Consider the following 26,414-nt stretch of genomic DNA (forward strand, 5'->3'; position numbering starts at 1 on the left):
AGGGAGAGAGCCCGCAATTCTCTTTATCCCTCACACTTCACCTCCCACTGCTAGCAACAAAATTTTTTGAATCTATTAATCTGGAATTTTGCCATACCTTCTTTTTTTTTTAAATCAGAGACTAACAAGAAATAAAGATTAAGTTTCAAAAAAAACCCCCACTGCAGAACCAAAGAAAAGAGTCTGTTTTAAAGAGAACTTATGCCTTTTTGTAATAAAACAACAGCAATACATGAAAACTCACTCAGACAAAATGACAGATAGCTGCTAAGAACAGAACGGTAGTCAGATCTTCAGTTAGCCCCTGCTTTTCCCCCTTCTCCTGCGAGAAGGTGGATGGGGAGCTGTCCTCATCAGCAGGGACAGACGGGTGTGGAATCTGGACAGGCTCAGAATGATGACATACCACCACAGACCTTCAGGCAATAGGAGGATTAAAAAGCCATGTGAGTTCAGGAGAGAGTGGTGATGCTCAAGGATGGCAGCAGATGGAAGCAACATCGGAAGATCTCTGCTTCTATCAGAATAACTGTTATTACAGCAATTGAGAACCTGAATTTGGTTTTGCCTCCCAAGCAAAACCACAAACACATCTGCCCATCAGTCTTGCCCACAGACCCCATCAGTCTGGACTCTGACCCATGGACTGACTTCACCTTGGACATGCCTTGTCACTACGGACCTACCAGGCGATTGCTAGGCTGTGTCTGACCCTGGTCACTATCACTGGACCTAATCCCGATACACTGACTTGTGTTCCTGGTGTGACCTTGGACCTGCTTCATCACCATGGACTTGCCTGGTGACCTGGGGTCTTGGCTTAACCTGACTATCCTTCGCATCTTGCTCACCTTGCTCAGTAGAAACGGGATGGGGCCTTGGCTGGCAAGGAGAGACATCTGGTATTAACTCCATTTCTTTGATTGCTATCACTGGCTTTAATTATTTTCTCAGAACAGGCACTCCAAACTGTCCATCTCAATCCCAGATGAGCAACAGTGCAGAAATTGTAGCTTGGACAAGAGAAATTGGTCCCTCAGCCTGTCTGTCTGAGCTGAACCTGCTTGTCTCTTCCACTTCAGCTCTACAGTCCTTCACATTCAGTCCTGATGTTGGGGAAATCTCAGACAAGAAGGGCCACAATTGGTGAAAGCTGGACTGGCACATACTCTGTTTTCTCCCACACTCCTCAATATAGAGGTTCCAACATCCTAAACCACAGCTAGATTAAGACCAACTTCATTGCACTGCATTACACTCACTTGTCTGACACCTTTCTGTCCATAAGTAACTAACATGTCACCTCTCAACTATCATATTTGAATTTGGTCAAAAAGCTTTCCAGAACAAATAAACCTTTTATCTCTAGGTGCCAAATTAATTTTTGTTAAAGCCAACAGGGTTATTTCATGTTAGAATCCAGCTATAAAAATAGATTTCTTTTCCTCTTCCCTAGCTATTGTTGGCAAACATTAGTTCTAGTGAGAGAAGCTATTTCTGGACTTTTATTGGCAAGCCTTATGTTCAGAGACTAAAGAAATGAACTGGCTGACAGTGGAAAAAACTTTAGACATGACTTTCAAGAAATGCCAGTTTCTGACAAGCTCTTATGCACATTTCTCTGGAAAAAAAAACCACCAAAAAAACAAAAAACAAAAAAACCCAACCCAAAGGCTTTATTAACTGCTACTAGTAGAGGTTACATCTATGAGGATCAGTGAGAGAAAAAGGAACCTAATGGAAAGTTCTGTGTCTCAGACTGACAATCAACTGCATGCATGGTCACCGCCATAGATGCCGTTCTATACTCATTTCATTTGTGTCTCTTCTTTCACAGAGGAAAATCCCTTGCTTCATAGTACAAAATGACTGCTAAACATGATTGAGGTGAAGTTTCTAGCAGATTTTTGTACATCATGTTATGTCCTGCTTGGGCTGATGTGCACTCATCAGGCACGCTCATACATCTGTGCCTACACACACGTACACGTGATCACAAATGCAGAGAGACACACTTCACACACAGGTATCATAACAAACAGCACCCATTCATAAGTACACAATTAAAATAATATGTTCATCAGACACACCAGTGCACATTTGCATGCTTGAAGATCTGTGAGAACATGTTTTGAACTAGTTCCCACACTTACATGCATGTACACAGTCATCGTCTTCTGTGAACACACTTCCAAGTCTGCACTCACAAATATTCACTGCACATAAACACCCTACCAGTACAAACACTCACCTAATGTGTGATTCAGGAAAGTACAGGCGGGTAGCTAAATGGAAACACACAGAGATTCATATCTGTTTCTCTTGTAAATTGTGCACACTGTCTTCATGCATTTATTAACACCATGCTAATAATTTCTAGTAATTAGTGTTATAATAGGAAAACACAAGAATGCAGATCTTGGTCCTTTATAAGTAAATTAATTATACCCAGCAATACCTGTCACCCCCATTAAATACAAAAGGATAGCACAGAATTATTTTTCTCTTTCCCAGGCATTTTCTTCAGTGTAACAGGGATTTATTCATCAACAAGCTAGGAAACAACACAATAAAAATGACTAAATGGAAACATAAAAATTAAGCCCTTTTACACAGAGCCAAGCTGAGCAGTACTATTACCCAGACTCTTCCAGACTCCTAATGAAAATCAAAAATGATTGGCAAACGACTTGGGAAAAATATACCCTGTTCTATTTCACTTCTGTGTCTGTATGCGAACATAGTACGCTTGTCAGCAAGCGATAGATTATGCAGGCTATAATCATGCATAACCATAAACCTGTGCTATGCTTTCTGTGGCTCAGTGATACTAACCGTGCCTTGCTTATGCTCCTCCACCCTGCAGTCTCTGCCATTCTAGTTTCAGACTGAAAAATGCAACAGATCCAACCTTCAGCAGGCCCAGCTCCACCACTTATGAATTTTCCCCTGCAGTTCCCCCAAAGCCACTCCAAAGTCCTTTAGTCTGGTCTCAGTCTTAAGCCAAGGAATGGAAATACAAATATTCAGCTACTGAAAACGTTCAAATCCATTTGTGATTGAACATCTCCTCCCTTTTTGTTCTGTCCAGCTCTGCAGCCTCTCTTCTGCATCCAAAGACCGCTACGAATCATGTGCAAGCAGTAAAGACAAAGTCTTAATTCAGTCCCTACATGTTCTCTTACCAGGTCTGTAAGAGTTGTGGGCACATCCATTCATATGGGCAAAAGATTCACTCACAGGCAAATAGTAAGCTTGCAGAGGCAGGTTACATGAGTTATATGTGGAATTATCCTCTCCATGTACAGTACTGTTGATTTTCCTTCCAAATGGAAAGCAAATTCTATACAATCTTATAGGCTAAGTTCCCTATATATAACAAGTAATTTTGTGTTGTTACACACAAAAGTGTCATGTGCCATGGAGGAAAAAAAGATCTTAAGGCTTTGGTTTTTTTCTTTTTATTTTTTTCCCCTTTCCTTTTAAATGCAAGCACATATACATAATTGAGATGTATTTTGGGGTTATGTCAAGCCTCTGTAGCATTGACACAGAAATAGGGGTAAAACACTTCCGTTTGTCTGGGGAGTATTCTGGCTGTCTCAAGAGAAGGCCTTCAGTTACCAATTCTGCCTTCTTGGAAACTCTTTAAGGTCTAGATTCTGGATGAGTAGTTATGAGATCACACATTTAATTCAGTTTATCATATGTGTACACTCTCAAGTGAAATCAGTGGAACTGACTGGAAAGAGTAGGACACTTAATGAAGCACCTTGGGGATTGAACTGTTATTCAATGTTCATGAGATAAGCCTCTCTTCAAAATTTTACCCTCTGTTATTTCAACCTGTCAGGATCTTCAGCAATGCCAGCCTGACCTTAAATGCCATCTGGACTGTAGTTATGTATTCTGAGCAGGCATAGAAAAGCCATATGCCTCTCGTTCTTGGGATGTATGAGCAGATAATAAGCCAAATCTGTACCACAATGAATTTGATCTCTTTTCAGGCTGTCCCTCTTTTAAGAACATTTTCACATGAATTCCTAAATCTATCTGAGCTTTTTCTCTCCCAGAGAGCATCACAAAAGATTATTCCAAAGAGACGCAGAAAATACCGATAAAATTTCCCCTCCTTTCTAGCAATGAACTCACGGAAGATATCATTCATGCTACACCAGTCGACAGCAGCCACTAAAATGTTACTTGAATACCCTGATATCAAGTGTCTGCCCTTGTAATTAGCATCAAAGGCATGAATAACAAGCCGCCATTTACACATCTATGGGGTACTGAGTACCTCTGAATCAACAGGTTGAGGGTACTTAAATGGGATCTGAGTCCACATCTCCAGTTGAAATGGTCTTGTTTTGTCCTGTCCTCCTCTGCCACAAAATCCATCCATATTGTTTTAATTCCCAAAGTGCCTATGCTGAAAAAGAAATTTCTAAAGAGCTGTAGAAGACCCTACAGAAATCAAGAAAAGTGAAGAAACTTATGGTGTTTTCCTTCCAACCTTTTTCTACAATGCAGCAGGTAACATCAGCTTAAAGAAACAGTACTGACAGGCATTGCCTGCACTGTTTTGCTTTCCACCACCTTGGCACCCCTCACGTCAATCAGGCATCATTGAACTGGACTGCACAGTGTGAGGAGGCTAGTCTACCCTTCTGCTCCAATCTCAGCTGGAAGAAGGGCCTCAGAAGGCACCACACATGGTTACCCACAGGACAGCAAGTAATACATGCACAAAAAACAGTGTTGAGAGTGTGTTGTCCTTCAGCAGGCTTCACTGCAATCCTATACGCTGCACTCCACACCTCCACTCTAATTAGTTACAAATATAAAGGAACTGAAAAACAGATTTCCCCCCTAGCTTTGCCTTTACTAAAAGGTCACCAAGGAAGTGTGAATTTTTGCTGTGAACAAAGATATCAGAAGCTAATGAAATCTGAACCCCATCATTGTGTGCATTTTCTTCTCAGTCTTCATTTCGAAATGAGCTCCCATTCCCCTTCACAGGCTACTACATACTCCCTCATGTGCTATGCAAGAAAGATTTAGCAGGAAGGCTGAGGGTTATGCATCTCTGCCTTCCCCCACCCTACCAGCACTAGCAACTGTGACAGTGTCACACGACAGCAGAAAGCCGCACAGCCCATCCTCATTTTAGCTGCACCTAGCTCAACATAGACCCACAAGTAGCCCCATGTGCTATTACACGTATATACACAAGATAAATACACTCATCTATTTCAAGTGGTAAATACTAATGTCAATTACATATGTTTCATGTTCTGCCTATAAGCAGAAATAAACGCACACATGCACACACCCTTGTGCACAACTTCTTCCATGCATAATGTACACACGCATCCTCTAGGGTGCATACAAGCACACAGCTAGCTACAGCATATACAAATCCACTTGAAAAGCATAATCATGTACATCCTATTGCTCACCAGTGCTAACACACCATTACAAACTTGCATGCTCATGTCTGTACTCAAACATACACCCTTCCTTGTCCCCCACCTCTAGAATGCAAGAAGCCTGGGAATCAATAACCACTTACAGCCCTTCAATCCAACACTGTCAACTTTGTTCTCCCCTGTTTACAGTGACAGACAAGAGGACTAAAGACATAGGGCATCAGTATGCAGAGGAGGAGAGGTGGGCACTGTGTCAGCATAAGAAGCAGTCAGACGCTGCTGAATCCAGTAGAGGCTGTTCTTGCCTCCTGCAACCAACTGAGCAGAGCTGCCACTGCCCCAGAAACCTTCTGCTTTATTCCCAGGACATCAGTGCAATCAGGCAGAACAGAATAGGGCAATAACCATGGGCCATTTTCCTGAAATAATGTAATTGTACATAGGAAGATTTAGAAAGAATCTAATTCTTATCTGTTTCCAAAGCCTGAGCAATGATCTTGTCCGCATAAACATGCACTACGTGATCAGTATCACACCAAAACAACTTGATACCATACCCTGCAGAGGAGACAGCATGAAACTAAATACACTTCAGGCACAGCAGGCCGCTTTTAAAATTATTAGGCTGTTTTACTGACCTTTTAAAGTGAATGAGCATGCAAATGCAGTGCACCTGAGAGTGGTCAATACCTCTGCCAATGAATTTCAACCAACTTTGCAGCATCCAGAATAACCAAAAAGCTGTAGGTATTCCCAAAGTCTGATATGAGCTCTAATCGTGTATCTTTGTCACAGCTCACAGCCTCACCTGCACAACCAGCATCTGAACATCCCAGAGCTACTCAATCTCAGCCCACAACACGGCCTTATTCTCACATTCCTGAGTTTCTCACTGTATCTGTGTTCAGAGATCTCACTTCTGCATTACGAACAAATTCTATTATGCCAGGCCTGAATCTCTCCTGGGCAGAGACTGGCATTAATATAATTATGGTTGTTTAATAAAAGTATGATACCTGCCGATCTATCTCGTTAAATTAACCACAGGAGTAAATTTTGCATTAGTCACAACAAGGCCCATTTTCAAAGCTGACATTTAATATGAGGCCTCAGTACAAATCATACTTCAGGGTACACAAATCAAATGATTTGGTGAGTATCTGAGAGGAATGAATGTGCGAAACCATAGGAGCAGTTCTGGTGGCTTGCTGCAGGTATCCAGTCTATGCAACACATTTACCTAGAGCTGATCAATCGGATAAGAAATTCAAGTCATTTCAGGGGTTAGTACAGGGTTGTGCTTGACCCAGAAAAAGCTTCAATGCTTTGGCCCACGAAAGCCTTTCCAATCACTAAACATACTGGCTTGATCAGAAAAGTGACCTTTCTGTCACTCTTTCGGAGCCAGCCTGAGCTCTGCTTTCAGATCCCATTTATTTCATTCTCCCTCACTGGAAAAGACAAAAGGGCTGCTCTTAAAAGGTCATTGCAAAATTAGTGTCCAGCTACCTACTGCAAAATCCATATGGGCCATCAGACTGCAGGGAACATAGAGCCCATCACATAGCGCATTCACTACTTTGGTGGAAAGGTTCCTTCTAGTACCATAGGCTACAGTGTTGGCTTCAAGTGCCTGTTCACCTGGGTGCAGGACATCTGAAGGTTGTGAGCAAGGTACCAAGTTACTCAGGCTTGTTTATGTTGTATTATAGAGTTGTCTCCCTTCTTCCCCATCATTGCCAACCAGTAAGGCATATATGTTCTGGGCCATCATGACATGGTTATACAGCCCTTCTCCCTAACTCACACAACAGCCAGATCCAAGCCTATTACTGCTCAAGGCTAGGAAGAAAAATATGAGGAAGACAATAAAAATGGAATTGAAGGTATACTATAATGGAAAAAAAGAGTGACAAAGTAAATACCTTCAGAAGTGCTGGATTCCTCGTCCACCCTTTTCATGTAGAGTTAGCATTTCAAACCAAATACTCTTCTCACTCAACTTTCAATTATCTTGCAAGATAAAATCATTTTCTAAACTACCATCTTCCCCTCCAAATCAGAACAAGTCTCTGCACTTGCAATCTGCTGACCAACGGCTTTTAAAGGAACGACTACAAAAGAGTACCTTCCACCGCAATGCAAACCACCCTTCTGATCTTGTGGCAAAAGCAAATCCATATATCTATTTTAAACTAGATTTTATAAAATAAACAAGTGATCTCCAGCAGAAATAAGCTACTGTAAAATGGACAAAATTTCTGGGCTTTTTTTAGCCCCGGTTACACATAGCTGTACTTCTCTCTCAAACTCATTTGCAATATCTTCCTCAAACTTATTAAAAATCATCTTTCTCATTGTTGCCTTGTATGAATCTCGGATTCAATTTTCTTGTGGAGTTCAGTCATTATTTCCAGCACCCCCAAAGGAAACTTTCTGCTTTATTCCAAAAGCTAAGAAGAGGCGGGACACAGTGAGAGATTCAGTTAAAAATGTTTTGAGAAAACTTGGGGGTTTTATCTAAGCCAAAATTTCTTTGTGGGAGTATAACAGATTAGAAGTGACTTTTCTCAGGAAGAGCTGCTCAGCTCTTGGGTGACATTTTTGAACAGACCCCACAGGAAAGATACCCTTTTCAGTTGAGCTCTCCTCTTCCTTATGAACAATTAAATATTAATTGGAGTGGTGGCTTAGACTGGGGCTGTTCCATCTTAGGTGAGTACTGTTGCTACTGAGTTATAAAATTAGTCTCTTTCTGGCTCAAGAAATATCATTATTTACACACAATGTAACAACTCTTACATGAGAAGCTGGGACAAGGTCAACAGAGAACCATCTGGTGATCTAAGTCCTTACTTTGAATCAGGCAGATTGGCATCTGAGTATCTTCAGCCCCAAAGGGGATAATGATATATATATATAATGATCTATTCTGAGATCAGTTGTTTTAAATTTTTACAAGTTACTTTAAAAGGTTGTGTTTTCACTCTAGTGCAAAATGGGAGCATTGCTTGAAATATCAGAAGGGTTCAAAGATAGCACCTGCTGTCCACAACTACATATTGATATATTTCTCTCCTGAGGTGAAAGATGCTGAGGAAGTGTTGACTATGGTGATGATGATGACAACAGAAAATGAGGTAAACCATCTTTGAAGGTGTGTGTAAGTCCTAGTATCAGCCTGGTAAGACTTTGGTCTCTTTAAAACTGATCCCTAAAGCAAAAAATGTTTCTAGGACTAAGTGGGCAGTCAACCGAGTGGAAGATTTTCCATTTCTGGGGCAGAGGGAACAAACTGAATAAATACGTCTTACAGATGACAATCCATGGCAGATACAAAGGGTCCTGAAAAGGAACAGTGCGCTCCCTCTGCACCTGGTCCGGTGACCTAATAAATCCCAGAGGAAAAAGTGATAAGGGGAACAATAATCAGTGTTTAGCATCATCATTATTGAGAATGCCCAGACTATAACACACCATGATCTTTGGAAAGACTAACAACATTATGGGTGGAAAAAGAAACACCTCTAACAAATTAAAGGTACTACTTTAATAAATACATCTGTTTAACAGTGTTATCAATGCAATAATTCCTATGATAATGTTCTAGAGCTTATTTTCTAGTTATGGTACCAAATGATTTCTTACTGTTGTTAGTGCTGACTACCATGAATTTTTACTTTTTAGCTTCTTATATCCATTTCCTACATTATATTGGCTGGTATCTATTTTCCCCTGTTTTCTTTGTTCAGAGACAATAAATCTATGCTATTATCCCTCAGAAGATTATTTTCATCAGCTACATTTAGGAAAATGACCTCTACTGTTGTTTACTCATTACATTCAGAAATACTAGTAAACAATTAGTGCTAACAAACAAGAAACTGAGACTGAAATAACAGAAATCTGTCTTACTATAATCAATCTATCATGTAGATTTTTCATCAATATTATTATTCACTGTTCTCTACACTCTAATTATTGCCTTCTCTTTGCTACTAAACCAGGATTGGTTTTAACCGAATATGTCCTCAATTCTTGATTAGAGAATTGTGCCTTTTTGGATACGTATCAAATTTTTTTTAAAAAGGACTCAATTTTTATTCATAATGCTTCTGTATACTTTTTTTCCTCTTGTGGTCTGCTTTACTATGTTTTTAAGTATGCTTTGCTATATTTCGTCAGCTCTGGAAAATCAGTCCTTATTAAGGGAAAAAATATACATGAACACATGTTAATAGGAACGCTGTCCTTTCACCACATTAAATGTAATTGGGTCATGATCACTGGTGTCCAGGTAACCACAAGCTCCCACACCAAAGATTAATTCATCCTTTCCTACTATAACATAGTCGAAAATAGAGTTACACTGGATACAACATCTTTTGTGTTAGAAAATAATCACCTGTAATGTTTGGAATCTACTAGTATTTAATGCTGCCAATAAAACTTCAGGTATATCTCACCCAAACTGAAGTCCATAGCTATACATTTACTTTTTGTGTACTGAATACAAGTACTCATGAGGTAACTTATTCCATTTTCTAGTTTGATTCAGTGTGCCAAGCAGGCTTATTTCCTGGACTTTGCCAGCATACCTGTAAGTATGTAGACCTGAATTATCAGTAAATGAAGATGTAACAGATTGCCATTCCTTCCCATCCCAGCCACACATGCCTACTACCCTTTCTGTCCTCCCCAAGCAGGGAGTAGACTAGATTCTGAAATTCCAAAAATGTACTTGTCCTAGCAGGTTTCAGTATGACCAATTACATTATATTTTATCATCAACAACTTTCAATTGCTCATTACTCAGATGCTTAGCAGTAATATGTAGATATTTGAGAAATATAATCCTTCTGCAGCTTTTCCCACACTGGTTCAATTTCTTTGTGACAAGCGATTTGAGTTTGAACTGCATTTGTTTTCACAGAGCTTGCTTCCCCCTCTCCCCTTTCAGCATTATTTTATTTTGCTTCATGAAAGATTAGTTTTCTTTCTCCAAAGCACAAAGGTCCCTCATCCACGTGATCCCCATGACCATTGGAACATGACTCGCTTCTCCAAGAAAGGTCTTCTGCTTCCCATCAGTTAGGCAACCAATGGTTATCTTTCCATCTTTCCTTCCTCTTATTTACAGCTTTAAAAAGCTCTTTGATAAGATCACCAAGATTTTTGTCTTTCCTTTTCATCAAGAGCCTTGAAGAATCCTATGATATACCACTCCACATGTTTCTCTGCCATGGGTTCCCAACATGCATCATCCAAACCTGCCTTTGCATCTTATTCTTTTGCCCTAAGCAGACAATGCATTGTCACACTACACTTTTGTTTACTCCTCTGTCCACTTTTCCAAGTGAGGCTCGCTTATGACAACTACTTGGTTGAAAATATCTCAATGCTTTTTTGTTTTACACCAAAAGGCATTCAGAGATATCTTTCTAATTCTCTATATGGCAGTAGCTGTCTTGAATATCTGAGAGAAGAATATCACACAACATCAGCATTGAGCGTCTCCAAATTCTCTTTCTTCTCTTAGCTATGAGTAACCAACGTCTTTTTTGATTTCTACTATCTTGAGCTTCCTCGTGTCTGTTCCTTCCCCACTTATGGCATATAGGCAAATGATTTCTGAATTGTCCCCGATATCTGCATTTCCACAGGTTGTATGCTGTGCTGAAACGTCTCTTTCTAGATCATGTATCTTCACTTGTAGATCTCCCACCATCTGGCAGCATGCACCAAAAATTTATTCCTTGGACAAAAATTAGAATATAGCACATCCAAGGCAAATCACAGCAGTTTTTTTCTTCATCATCCATATGCAGTATGCAATATAGGCTTTTACCTAAAGATAAACCATAAAACTCCAAATTCCATCCAAAACTCTCCTGCTAGGCATATCAACTTCTGTCTCAGAGTTCATCCGGCATAAGCATATGCTTACTTTACAAGCACAAGTTTATCACATACAGAAGCACATATTTCTGCTCTGTTATTCAGAATTAAAGTGCTTGCAATTCAGTTTGGCTTAATTTACTTTAGAAATGAGTTAAGCCATATTTAATTAAGGCCACCTTAATTCTGCTTCAGAGTGTTGACATGTAGCTTAATGTGGTTTAGCACAGGACTTTCCACTCGCCCCTTTAGCTAATTCAGAGGCACTTTCCTGCATGTTCTCATATAGACAAACTATTAAAGAATTCAGCCTGTTTAATTAATTATCAAAAAAGATTGAAAGGTAGCTTGGTTGCATTGTGTAAGTACCTTTAAGAGAACAAACTGCAAGTTACTGAAGGTCTCTAAACTAACAGAGAAAAATAACAAGAATGCAGCTGGAAACAGCAGGCAGATGAATTCAAATTAGAATAAGGCAATAACATTTAACAGTTACTGACCCCTGGAACAAAATACCAGGGGACCAGATGGATTTCCAATCATGTGATGTTCTCAAATCCAGTCTGGCTGTTTTTCTACAAAACCTATTTACACAAACACAAGTTATAGGGCTTTGTATAAAGCTGCCTGGGTGAAACCCAAAGGCTTATGATGTATAAGAGGTCAAACCAGAAGAGCTAATGGTCCCTTCTAACCATTAAAACTCCATGAATTTGTTGTTAAGATTCTGTATTCAGTGCCTAATACCTTTCCCAGCAACTGCAGCCTTCCCTGCTACAGGCCAGGCTGCGTCTGGACATGGCAGACAAGAGCAGGAGAACTGAGACCCCGCCTTGCTCTTACTATGACACCGAAATACTTGTCAAGTCTTCAGTCCAGATTTGAGACTTCTGCTTCATATGCCACCACATGCATATATCTCATACACATGCAGTGCAGCACGCTGGCCTTTCTGCTACTGTTGATTTGGGATCTCCTACCACCTCCTTCCAGTGCCTGAAGTCCCCAAAAGGGAGAGAGGCTGTGGAGCTGTGCTACATAGAAGGGACACTACTCTTGTCATCAAGGAGCTGTGATAGAAGCAGACTCTCCAGGTTGTGGGCTCATGCAATATCCACCTTATCCAGCTGGAAAACCTGACCCTACTCAGGGAGAAACCCACCGCATGGCACACTCCGTAGACATCCATGTATTATTTATAATATTTAGAGTACCAGGCAAGGGCATATACTGCGACCTAAGTAAAAAGAAATATCAGTACCCTGTCAGTGAGGAAGGAATTTAGTACATTCAAGGCAAAGGAATAACAGTCAATCCTGGTATATTGGGTAATTTGAAACAAGTTTTGTGACTGAAAGAAAAAAAGAGGAAGAAAAATAACATAATTAGTACAAAAGTTTAGCACACGTGAAAAAATAAATCAGGATCAGAAACAAGACAAAGAAAGTGACCAAAGAGACAAGAGCTGGGTGGAACCAGGATGTATCTACAGATTTTGAGACTGGCAAGAATGAACAGACCTTCTGATCTGATTTTAGAGGAGACCAGACCAGGGGACCTGGGAGCAAATAATAGAGGCATAAGGATAGCAGCGAGCAGGGATAGGGAACTGACAGACAAAACAGACTAGGAACTACTGTAGCTCTGGGAAGTGCATCTTACAAGGATATAGAAAGCAGTAAAGGGACAGAACGGAGAAAGAAGGGAGGTCAGATTTCAGTACGTAGCTTACATTTAATGTTGGACAGCACATACATAATATAGGCATCAACTAGTGGAATTCATTGCTGCAGGAAGCCCTGTCTGAGAAAAGATTATGAAAGGAGATGAAAAAGTGTCATAATTATTCACAGAGAATGTAACTCACTATTTCAAGGTTGTGATGACGATACAGCTGCAGTGTATGAAGTGGAGGAGAGGCAGGTCAGGCTGGTAGGATTATTTTCTTTCCACGTCTTAGTGTAATTGAATCAGTTGCATTACAGGCTGGTTTTATTCTCTTCTGAGCCATGAGGAACCAGACTTTATATGAGGCAGGATACCTGATTATATAGACCAACGGTCTGATCCAGCATGGCAAATGTTATGATCCTAAGAGGAACAAAATCAATCTTTGCAGAAAATCCTGTGTGTGAAAGACTTTGAAATTTAGATGCTTCTAAAAATCCATGCAGAGTGAAAGACAAACATGGCTCCTTTAGCTTGTGCTTTTGCCACCTCCCCATTCTTATTTTCCATGCCTGAGGAGTTCACGATTAGACTAGGAGCTTCATCAAAGGGCAATTTTCAGCTGCCAAATAGATTTGTACAATAAATCCACATGGGGCCAGATTAACAAGCAAGAGAGACATCAGAAATCAAAAAGCTAGCTGCTGTAATTCCACAGAAAACTTGAAAGGATAATGTGCAATGATATTTGGACTTTTGAAGGGTCACCATTGAAATACTGCAGTTAGTTTTCATTAGGAATGTTTCTTTTCTATCCCTTATCCTTTCCAAGAGGTTTTTCTTTAGCAGACTGAAATCCCATGGACATTCAAGGTCATGCCATTCATGATTGCTTAGTGAGCTTCTAATAGAACAGTAACATTTCATTCCAGAAAAATCACATACATGTGTGTCTGCAATTGTCTGGTTTGTGTCATCACTGTATTTATGATAGAAAATTAAAAATAACCTTTAAGCATCCGGTTTGCTTCACTCTGTAGTCTTCTTTTTGCTGTAATAATTTCTACTGTAAATGTAGTTAAGGCTCTAACAAATCCACATCTGAAGTCAAACCAGGTCCTCAGCTATACCCATAAACTGAATAAATAAAAGTCAGAGATTAGCCTGACCACAAATTGCTAGTCATTTGCAGCCTTCTGGCACTACAAAAGACTGTTTGACTTCCGAGCATGGCAGCATTGATTTTAATACTAGGAGAATTTGTACCTCCTTACAGCACATGGAAGGACCCACTCCCTCGGTCAGAAGGTGACAGTATTTGTTGTGTTCATGTCTCCACATGAGTACACTGGTTCTGTTCATTTACAAATGGGGCCACAATAACAGTATCTTGTCAGCAGGGTGAAAATATGGAGGTCAGCCATTGATTCATATCTTGTTCCCTCACAAAATACAATCTCTTCTCCATGCAACCTCAAGTGAAATTGCAAATGGATTTTTTTGCTTCAAGCATGCAGGTTGCCCAGATCTGTAATGTCAAAAGCTGGGATTCTTCCATCTAATCCTGCTCTCTTCAAATCCTGGAAGATGGGTATGACAGGATACTTGGACTTCTGATTCCCTTTGTAAGGAAACAGTTTGATAACCCCTCTAAGTCACTACCTATCACCTCCTTTCTCAAATACAGCACTGGAATATAGAAAGACTGTACCTACGGAAGTGCAAAAGCAGCTGAGGGAAAAAGATCCCTTAAACAAAGTAGAAACATCAGTTGTTTACAGTACACTGGGGAAAAAAGAAGTCTAGAAGAACACCAGCATTCAAGACAGGAAATAATTAGGATAATTGAGTGAGCGCCATCACATGGCACGTGCAAGGCATCAGGGGATCATGCCCAGCCAGCATTGGTTCATGAAGGGCAGGTCCTGCTTGACCAACCTGATCTCCTTCTATGACAAGTGACCCGCTTGGTGGATGAGGGAAAGGCTGTGGATGTTGTCTACCTGGACTTTAGTAAAGCCTTTGACGCTGTCTCCTGCAGCATTCTCCTGGAGAAACTGACTGCTCATGGCTTGGATAAGTGCACTCTTCGCTGGGTAAAAAAAATGGCTGAATGGCCAAGCCCAGAGAGTGGTGGTGAAAGGAGTCAAATCCAGTTGGAGGCTGGTCATGAGTGGTGCTCCCCAGGGCTCAGTATTGGGGCCAGTTCTGTTCAATATCTTTATCAATGATCTTGATAAGGGGATGGAGTGCACCCTCAGTAAGTTTGCAGATGACACCAAGTTGGACAGGAGTGTTGATCTGCTGGAGGGTAGAAAGGCTCTACAGAGGGTTCTGGACAGGCTGGATCGATGGGCCAAGGCCAACTGTATGAGGTTCAACAAGGTTCTGTGCCAGGTCCTGCACTTGGGTCACAACAACCCCATGCAACGCTACAGGCTTGGGGAAGAGTGGCTGGAGAGCTGCCCAGCGGAAAAGGACCTGGGGGTGTTGGTTGACATCCAGCTGAATATGAGCCAGCAGTGTGCTCAGGTGGCCAAGAGAGCCAATGGCATCCTGGCTTGCATCAGAAATAGTGTGACCAGCAGGACTAGGGAAGTGAGGCCACACCTTGAATACTGTGTTCAGTATTGGGTCCCCCACTACAAGAAGGACATAGAGGTGCTGGAGTGTGTCCAAAGAAGAGCAACAAAGCTGGTGAAGGGTCTAGAGCACAAGTCTTATGAGGAGCAGCTGAGGGAACTGGGGTTGTTTAGCCTGGAGAAGAGGAGGCTGAGGGGAGACCTTATTGCTCTCTACAACTACCTGAAAGGAGGTTGTAGCGAGGTGGGGGTTGGTCTCTTCTCCCAGGTAGCAAGCAACAGGATGAGAGGAAATGGCCTCAAGTTGTGCCAGGGGGATTTAGATTAGATATTAGGAAAAATTTCTTCATGGAGAGAGCGCTTAGGCATTGGAACAGACTGCCCAGGGAAGTGGTGCAATCACAGTCCCTGGAAGCATTCAAAAAACGTGTGGATGTGGTGCTTAGGGACATGGTTTAGACATGGACCTGGCAGTTAGGTTAACGGTTAGACTCGATGATCTCAGAGGTCTTTTCCAACCTTAATGATTCTATAATGCCTGTTTTCAACTCGTCAGCCCCAAGGAGTTTGCTATGTCCCTTAACTTAATAAAAAGCAAACTATGAACTAGGAAATGCTAACATCGTTAACAAGTGAAACGAATGCAGGAGATTGCAGGGATCTGTTGGAACAAGCACTCCAAGGCTGAGTCCCGAACAGAAGGGGTGAACAGCAGAGCTAAGACAACTGTTTCAATTATACGATGGTGGAAAAGGGTGGGCCAAGAAGCAGGCACATGATTGCTCTGCTTTGCTAGTCTGCATGCCAGCCATGTCCACTGAACCTCAACAGAACTGGATACTTCCCAGCTTTGCAGAGTCAGATCTATTATGATCTCACCCTTGTTGTCATTTTTTATTGTGCCGTAATTTAACCATATGGCATAGGACCTATTCTCCACCTACACAGCCAGTCAGCACCCAATAATCTATCAACAGTAGAGACAAAGGAGTTGATTTAAGATACTACTTCTGCCAAAGGGCTGCAGATTGGGCCAGGCTGTCTGCTTAGGAGCTGGAGAAGCAGACATCCCCTTAGTGTCAATTTTGTAAGTGGTTCCAAAAGGCAGAGAAGCTAGCAAATTTTTCACTTCTTTGTGGCTCAGGACCATATTTTTCTCCTTTTGTAACATGTTTTTACCAATAAAATCTGGGTTAGGATATAGCATCTATATTTTCTGCCAAGCCATGATTTGCATCCTATTTCTTAGCCTGAATGACTAAGTAGGAGAGACAGAGAAACGGGATTTGCATAACTCTGAGGTCCTAAAATGGAACCTAAGATCCCATGTTCTTCTATCTACAGACTTTTGTCTATTCCATTTCATGCCACTGTTATCTTCAGCACTCCTGTTTCTGCAGATATGTAATGGGGTGTCTTTACATTGAAGGAGAAGGAAATTAGGGAATTGTCCACGCACATGAAATGGCCTGAGGACACCACTCTTGAACCCTAAGTTATTTTAGCTGCTTGGACTGCTCCATGGAAGCCTGCAGCATCATTCTGGGATGCCTGTGGAGAGTCCTTATCTAGGACTAACTCATTTGACTCAATATAGCCTAAAGGACCAGAAAACACAGGTTATGTGGCTACAAACCAAACGACATAAAATTTCAGCCTAATCACTATGTTGCTCTGGCAATTAAATGTCATAAATCATGCATTTTGGCACCATTAGAGGGCTGCCTATTTCCATACTGGAAAGATTCACCACACCTATGTGAAAATGCTGTGTCAAAAAGCTAAGTTTGGGACTGAAATATCTGGAAATGCCAGCGATCAGTACTAACCTACACTATACTAACCTTGGTACACAAGTGCTAACCTTGGTGGAAAAGATCAGAACAGGATCATGCAAGCAAGCTTAAAAGACTAGTGCTGTGGGAGTAGGCTGTGATCAGACTTCCCTGTGGCTCATTCCCACTAGAGATACCTCAAACTCAGTTTGAGGTGTGTTAAAATCACCACTGTGAGAGCCCTCCTGTACAGACTTTCCCATTTTCTTTAACCAAATATCTGCAGTTAGAATAACTTACTGACAAATACATGACTAAGGATAAAGTCTGGTACTTCTCCTGGCTCTTATCACAGTGATGGAGCTGGCAGAGGCACTCTTTTTTCCTTCCAGACAGGGTCTAAGAGGGAGGGAACACACGCACAAGCTATTCCCAGTGCATTGGTAATGCGTCCTTCCTTCCTTCCAAGACTGTCAAGGTCTCTGGAATATCTCTCCAAAGCTAACTATCCAAATCTACCTTGATATACCACCACTGAACTTAGCAAGTCACAGATACAGCTGGCTCAACATCTCAGGAGAAATAATAAAAATAAAACATAACAATTTAAATTAGTATCTTCATCCATGATCCAGCCAGCATCAGTGATCATCTCTTGTCATATATATAAAAAAATTCCAATATATCATTCCTTGGGTACATATCAATAATGATAAAGACTAAAATGCTGTTGCCTGGTGCCCACTGACAATTCTTGTGTTGAGTTTTAGTGCTTCCTGAGTGCTTTGGGGACAGAGAGGCTAAAGCAAGCTACGTGTCCATTCCTCTCCATTAAGTGTCATTCTCTCCTGTTTCTAGTAACCATGCAAGTTCAAACCCAGTGGAACATCCCTCAGTCCCCTAACACTTGAATCTTTCAACCTGGGAGTAGGAAAGGAGATAGCCTGAGTGACAGATGAAACCCACTGCAGCAGGTGCCAGGGAGAACTTTTTCCAAAATTTGTTGAGGCAGCATTCATGGGACACCTCAACAGATGGGCTAGTGCACTGTAGGCAACCACCCCATAACAACTTCTTGAAAGAGGTAGGGAATTATTCAGTCACTCTAAGAAAACATTTGTTTGTACAGCAGCAAACTCAGTCTATCGGATTAAGAGACTGTTGCTTTTCCAGAGTCATTCACAAAACACCTATATTTGGCAAACTTTGGAAGAGGGGCTGAGTGTTCTCAGCAAAAAGCTTCGAACAGTCGCATTAGTGCCAGAAAACAGGTCTTGTCCTATATAGGGTTAAAAAAACCCAAACCAGTTCCCCTGCCCCCAAAAAACCCAAACAAATAAAAAATAAGCCTTCTCCAGAAATGATGACAAGAAAAAGACCCTACTCAATTATTGATGTCTTCCAAAACACCAAGGCTAAACTGACTGTGGAGTGGATCAGGAAATGGGAAGACAGAGCATGGAGGCCTGAATTACCTTCTTGAAAAATTTACAGACTTTTAAATGCACATAAATGGTCCTCCTATCTGACAATATTGAGCACCTTCAGCAAAAAAATTAGTAAATAGCAATAACACCCATGACTTTTAGGAACAGAGATGATATTTACCTCTCATGTGGTTTTGGTCACTTGCCTTAATACAACTGTCTTATTAACCATCAAGAAAAATAAGACCAGTCAGGATAGTCCTACTGACAAACTCCAGTTTTCTGGAGATATAAGGGTGAAAGAATCCCTGCAAAGTTCTCCCAGTTCTGTGATTTGCTTTTCCAAACAATCTGAGAGCCAAAGTCAGCACACTTTCAAACTCCTATTGTTTAATGTGGCACCGCCCAAACCAAACAGATCTGAGCACAGTTAAGTATGTCATTTCTTAGTTAGCATTCTGTCAAATAATTAAAACAAACAAACAAACCAATAAAAAACACCTAATGAGGGAACATCCTGCAGCAGTTCATATAAGAATCTGCAAGTCTCCAAGGAAGACAAGCACCCACTATCTCCTGATTTGTTTGCTCAGAAACCCTTTCTCTCCTCTTTCCCCACTTCCTAAATGCCATTAACCCTTATGTAGTTTTATGAAGTGAGGCCCACAAGCCTAAAAGGTACAATTAAAATATCTTACAAATTGAATCATCAATCAATTAGTGCAAGGAGTTGGCGGAAATAACAGCAGTGGGAAAATAAAGCGAACAGTATGCAAACTTTGCCTTGGGTAACAACTTAAGGAAACAGAACAAAAAAACCCCTTAGTTTGAACCTTTGGTCCTTAGATTACTGTTAGATAACTATTTTTTTTCTATACTTTTCTTATTGTTACAGCTGCTTCCAATTTGAGCCACTTTGGACCAGAACTGGAAGGAGAACTATCAGAAGGAAAATCATTCTTTCTTATTCTCAGCATCTGCTTTTGAATGAGATCCCCAGAGCACAGAGGGTCAGCTAAACACACACATTTTAGAGATTATTTTTTTTGAAAGAAACTTTTGAATGCTTTTGAGAGTTACCCATACTTAGGAAAAGTGTAAGCTCCAAGGGACAAAAGAAATCAGAAATGAGGAAAAGCCTGTCAGACTTGCAAAGATAATGTACACATTTTCCAGAAATGTACACCAGAAAGCATAGAATACATCCCATTTATTTTTTTCTTTCTGCAAGTACTTATCAAATATGCTTTATGGAAAGAATATTGCTGGAAACCATTTTTGTTGGTGGCTGAATACTGGCAAGAGGCCAAATTAAAATTATTTGTAAGTTTGTGCACCAGACTTCCAATTACAAGAACAATATACATCTTACTGGAGAACAGAAGCAGTGCCATGTGACCTGCAAACTCCATCAAAGCAACTCAATTTCTGACTATTAACTGTAATGAACTTCTTATGAATAAAGCATACATATAAATTCCTCACAGAAATTTGTTAAGTAATCTAAATAGTAAGGAAGATGAAGAAAATATTTCATTGTCTACAGATAACTAGAAAGAAATAGTGCTGCAATTCAATGGACAAATCATGCATTGGTAACAATCTGACTAATTTGGGCAGAAACAGGTCAAAACAGAGAAGTCCACCTCTGAAAGAGTAGAAAAACGAAAAGCTTTCATCTTGGCACATTGCTTTAGTTCAGCCACACTTCCATGGTAATCACTGGTTCATGACTCATTTTAAATAATTCACTCCACACTAGCCAGGTTAAAGGGGATGGATAATATCAGATCTTCCAATTAAATGAACTCTCAACACTTTTGTTCAACCAAGACATTTTGAATGACTGTCAAGAAAGTCTTATGAATTGCATGGCCACGCTGCTTGGTGCTGATCTCTCTGCTTCCAGTGTCTCTGCAAAGGGATGGCTTTTCCCTCTAATCAAGTCTGATGAGAAAATTTGGGGTATTCAGTTCGTCTGACTTAGAAGCCTTAGACTGGACAGAAAAAAAAAAAATCTTTTTTTCTCAGCTTTTCCAAAGGCTTTCTTCATAGAGGGATCCGTATCACTAGTAAAATCTCCTTCAAAGGGCACTGTCAAGATATCTGCAATAATTTTAAAACTCATTTGTTACTCCTTGATGTTTATAATCCCTTCGAAGCAAGGAGCTAAAATCTATTTCCGTTAGTACTACATCTCCTCCACCAGGCACAACATGCCAAGGAAAATGTTTTTCCAACATAGCATGTTGTCACAGAGCATGAAGCTGAATTTTTGAGATTTGCTATATTACCAAGACATATGGTTTGGAACTCAGCTGTATACCATGGCACAAAAGATATTGTAGGATGATAGATGCAGCAATGAAGGGAACAGCACAGTGCAATGTGCTATTGAAGGGTCTTAATTAGTAGGCCAGGTAACAAAGAATCAAGAAGAATGGTGAAACAGTGTAACAAAATAGAACATGGTAAAAGCAAAGAGATATGGAAGTTTAAAAATTAATCACACAAGAAACTCAGGAAAGTGTCAATATGTGTCACTGGAGATTTGATTCTTTTGGAGCCATGATTGTACCTGTACTCAGTAGAATTTCTTACAGTACAGCCTTGCATTCAGTCTTTTAAAAACCAAAAGATGAGAAATGGACAAACACATCCCACAAAACGGAGGCAGCAATAAAAATCACATGGTGAGCTGGAGGGGTAAAAGCTCCGACAAGGGAACAATGCAGACTGCCTTCACACGAGAAAAGAAATGATAAGCAGTTTCTGTTTTTGTTGGTTTTGGTTTTTTGGGTTTTCTTGGGTTTTTTTTGTTTTTTTTTTTTTTTTTTTTTTTTTTAAATCGTTTTCGGTTTTGACCATAGGGCTGTAAACACAGAAGCAGGAGGGAGAATTCCCATCGGAAATGGGCTGCTTTGTTTTTAGCAACTTTCAAACGGAGGCACTGCTCCTCTAAGACTGAATTGGGCAATCCAGACAAAATGAAAGAGTGGGATATTTTTTTCTCCTTCTTTTCTTCTTCCTTAGTTGAACAAAACCTTAGATAAGATCAATAGTTTCTTTAGTTTTATGTTTCGCTTCCTTAAGGGTAGTTGGCTTATTGTGTTTCCATTGATCACACAGACAGGGAGATTCGACAGAGACAAACCATCTCTTTTCTCCTCTCATTTCCGCCCTCCTCTCCATTTGAAATCAAATGACTTTTAAACGAGGCTGGGGTCACTATTCTTTCTCATTTACATATCAATCGTACCAAATTCCTGCCTTATCTTTCACTCACTAAGCTATTTTAAAAATGAAAGCTACATTTCAATTCAAGAGAGGCCACACAGGTTCCTTGGGAAAGCTCTAGCAGCACCTTTTCTGAGCTCTGTCAGAAAAACTAAGTTCTGGTTTACCTCAGCCCTTCCTCGACATTGCTCTGTGGTGAGAGGGGCACACTTACTAGCCTTGTGCAACTAATATTTTAACCTCTTGCAGCCTCTATGAGGCTTTTTTGCTCTTCCTAAATCCTTTGCACAATCCCTATCAGATGTCTCTGTGCAACTCCAAGCACTGTATCTGTGCTCATAGCCAGCAAAGCAGCTACCTGAATAAATTACTTTCACCACTTACAAGCAGGAAGAAAGCTAAAGACCAGGATCCAGGTCTGCTGCATGCTATTAGAAGTTTGACCACTGATTCACTGAATGATGCTGGACTTGGAGCCTCTGCTGCATATAATGAGATGTTTTAAATCCCAGCTGCTGTCTGTACTGTACTTCAAGGTATAAAAGTATCAAAAGCATAAGGGCATGCTTGTTCAGGGGAGATTCTGGATATATCCCTACAGGGAGATCAATCCTATGCAATTAAGAAACTGATTCTATTCAGTTAAACACAAATCTACTAATCCAAATAGCAGAAAGGTCTAAATATAGGATGCTGACATCTGCCTGAGCATTAGTCTCAGTTTATTGTTTACACACACATCAACTTGAGCGTCCAAGAGTGAAGAACTCAGGTTGAAGTCTCTAGAAAAATGTGACCTCTTATATGATTAATTTCCAGTTTACAGAAATAATTTCATGGCGTCCAGATACTAATGAAGTAGTTTTGGCTTGATAGGTGGAAGCTGAGTATTAAATGGTATTATGCAATGAAATCTTCAGGTCAGCCTGTCAAGTCCATACCCTAAATAAACCACTCATAAGAACAGGCAAACAAGCAAGCAAGAATCAACTCTAAAGAATGCTAAAAAGAAGAGGAAATAGCCTATTAATATCAATTATTTGAAAGAGATAGTTTATGTATTCACATGCAGCTCCAGCATAAATGTCAACATAAGAAATTATATTCCATTTTTATATTAACAAGTTGGGTACTTAGCGTACTTGGAAAAAAATGAGTGGAAATACTGCAAAGCTGCCTGAATCAGAGAAACTGCAAACAGTGTTTGTATTATCCTCATGATGAAGAAATGGCCCCTTATGGGAATATTTATGTATCCTCCATCTTTGAGATGAATGATAATCCTAAACAAACAAACAAAAAAACCAAACAAAAAACCATATGTGACCTCATGAAGACCCCATGATCCAACTGAGACTCAGCTTTTCAGGGTGTTCAGAATGGAAATTTCAGAACTGCTTTACAGCTTACAGACTTCCTTATGAGCTACGAGAACATTGGATTCTGTCACCATTTGACAAGCCCTCAAATGTCAACTTTCTCTTGTCCTCAGTGGCTGCCTGTGGTTGTGATCAGTGATGAAAAAAAGGACAAGAAAGAATGTAGAAGACAGTTTCACACATTTTAAAGGATTTCTTTAAAAAAAGAATCCTGAACCATCTGCATTAGGTCTTTCTGCTTATTTTTGGTGCCTCTACTATATAATACAGGGCCCCTGTGGATGGCACAGTGCTTAAATGTAACTGCTGAATGTGGCATTTAACATTCTCTTCCTTCTATTTCAAGCATCTAATGGCACAAAATAAGAAAATTCATGTTAAAGGCCCCACAGATGCTGAAGGAGAACAAATCATTAGATATTGATACAATCTGATGTGTCATTGGTTTTAGGTCTTACTGTGGTTATCTAGGAAATGAGTGAAATCCTCCTCTATGGAGATCACTAGGAGTTTTGTCATTTACTTCACTTGAGGTAGATTTTCCCTTATTGTCTAAAAAAAGATTCAAACCCACTGTCTTGACCTGTGGTGCCTATTAAAAAAACATTAGCACTTCTCAGGAGTAGGAAGTGTTAGATGTAATGCCCAGGGCAATTATATTCTCTTTCTTTAAACTGCCTGCTGTTTTTTTCTTCTGCCTTTCCTGTCTTGGAAGTGATGTGTGTATAGTAGAGCATGGTTAAAACAGCAGCTGAGTACTTCCTGGATACGTTCTATGGAGAGGTAAAAGGATTAGTATAGAGCTTCCAGAGATAATAATTTGAATGTCTTATTAATTAATTGTTATTTGTAATAATGGCTCTTTCCTTAAGGGTCTTTTAGGATCCTTAACTGCTTATTAATGCTGTATAGGTAAGGATTGCTCCCTAGTGGGAGAAATGAGGTGGAGCATGGAAGCCTTTCAATGACAGCAACAGGTTTGGGAAAGGAACAAGAGAAAGAATTCACCATTTGAGTGAATGGAGAATTATGATCACTCAAATGCAATTACCAGAGTTCATCCTGTGTACTTAAAAAGTTCCAGGAGATCTCATAGACTGATGTCTCTGATGTATACGGTATGAGTACAACCCTTCCTACCAAGACTGGCACCTTGTTTGATGTGGAATTCAGGTCTATCTAGATCACAGTCACAGGCATACCTTGAGCTCATGGACAGCTGTCAAAACTAGCCTTAGGTTAGCTACCTTTGGCTGTCAGTAACAGGCAACTCCAAATGCAGGATTCTCAGTGCAGGCTCTTCAATTTAGCCAGGTGAATGTTCAGGTAGCTAGCCTGTACCAAAAAGCTTGGTGCCACTAGTATTGAAGAACTAGGCTCAAAGATGTCCATATGACCTGCCAACACATTTTTCACAACACTGAATGCCCTTATAAGGACAAGTACCGTGTATCATCTCAAAAACACTCCTTCCTTCAGCTCAATGCTTTTGGCTCCAGGCTGGAGTTTCTTTTTATTTCTATTTCACTGTTGAATGACACCTCAGAGCAAGGACTCTGCTTTCCTGGCATGGAAGGTAAAAGAGTGAGGGATCATGGAAAGATTTCACTGAGGAGAAAACTCAGAAGCATGGCTACATGGATCTGGAGAGAGCAAGCAATGCTAAGCATCAAGACAATGGCTATCTCCTCCGCTTTACCCTTCCAAGCTCATGAGATGTGCATCAGGAGGAGGGTGGCACAAGGTTCTTCGAAAGATTTACTCACTTTGTAGAGTCCATGGCTGCAGCCGCAGTACGTGCTCTCCATAGTGTAACTCCTCAGCACACCCATTTCCTTCCATACCACCACCCGGGCCGTCGACTCCCGGGACTTCTCCACCAGGAAGCTGCAGCTGTTCATGACAAATGCAGGGGCCACTTTATCCAGGATTTTAGGAAGAGTCTATGAGAAAATATCAGCAGTGACAAGAAAATGAATTGAACAGATGTGCATGTGTTTATATCATACACACATGCACAGAGACACCTGTGTTTTTTACTGTGCTTATCACCAAATCTATCTGTAGACACTGTTACAACCAGTGCATTATGCCTGTCCTATGTGAAATCCTCAGATTCTAACATTTGTTTCATCCCAAAGACTAAAATGCAAAATAGCCAGTACACTTGGTATATCTCATCCAAAATCAAACATTTTCACACCCACTAGCTTGGGACTGCTGAAGTCAGTTACAGAGGTTTTTTTTCCAGCTGCTTCGACATTAACCTCCACCTTCCTGTTGTGCTGCCAAGAGGGCTGCAGTCATAGTTCTGTACCTGATATTCCCATTCTCCCCTCTCCAGATATACTATGTCTCCTCCCATCATGCATCTACAATTTGACAAGGCATTCAGCCATGGAAGGAGTTTTGTCTGAACCTAGCATAGAGCAGAGAAAGGGGATATGTATTCTCACAGAAGGTTAAACATAATTATATGAAAATAAAGCTCAACATTTAACTAACTTGCATTGTGAAACAAACCAAAATATTCTCATCTGAGATGAAATAATAGATTTTATACACTTCATGTAGAGAATCACAATAAAAAGTAATCATGAAAACCCAGTAAAAATTACATCTTAGCCCTGAGTGATTTTCTTATTCTAGAAATCATATTTCTCAACAACAAAAATCTATGAACACTCCTAATACACTGCAGTATCAAATATTTCCATCAGTGCAGAGGCAACACTTACTTAGTCATTACACAGTGCTAAATGTGTTACTTTTACATTCTATAAAAACATATACTAGATACACTAACACTAGGTATGCTCTGTGTAGAAACTGGACCTTTAGGTATACACACAGACATATATACATGCACGTGTGCACATGTGTATGGGGGTCCAAATTTTAGTCCTGGTATACTAACCACAACATATGACTATTTGATCCATCTAGAGAAGAGAAAGCAAAATGAAGACATTCATTATTTCTTTGACGATAGCTTTCTTAAACATCTGAACTGAATGGG

At 40.4% G+C, this 26,414-nt stretch overlaps 1 protein-coding gene across 1 annotated transcript in view; it reads right to left on the reverse strand.

Moving 5' to 3' along the window:
- Positions 1-26,414, reverse strand: part of AGBL1 (AGBL carboxypeptidase 1) — a 295,756-nt gene that overhangs the window by 102,938 nt on the left and 166,404 nt on the right. The window contains exon 21 of the mRNA XM_087743738.1: positions 25,162-25,338. Coding sequence (XP_087599864.1) covers positions 25,162-25,338 — 177 coding nt within the window. The remainder of the gene's footprint in view (positions 1-25,161; positions 25,339-26,414) is intronic.

Source organism: Nipponia nippon, unplaced genomic scaffold (assembly GCF_047370975.1).
Source record: "Nipponia nippon isolate SJK-2023a ecotype South Korea unplaced genomic scaffold, ASM4737097v1 scaffold_9, whole genome shotgun sequence".
NCBI classification, from domain to species: domain Eukaryota; kingdom Metazoa; phylum Chordata; class Aves; order Pelecaniformes; family Threskiornithidae; genus Nipponia; species Nipponia nippon.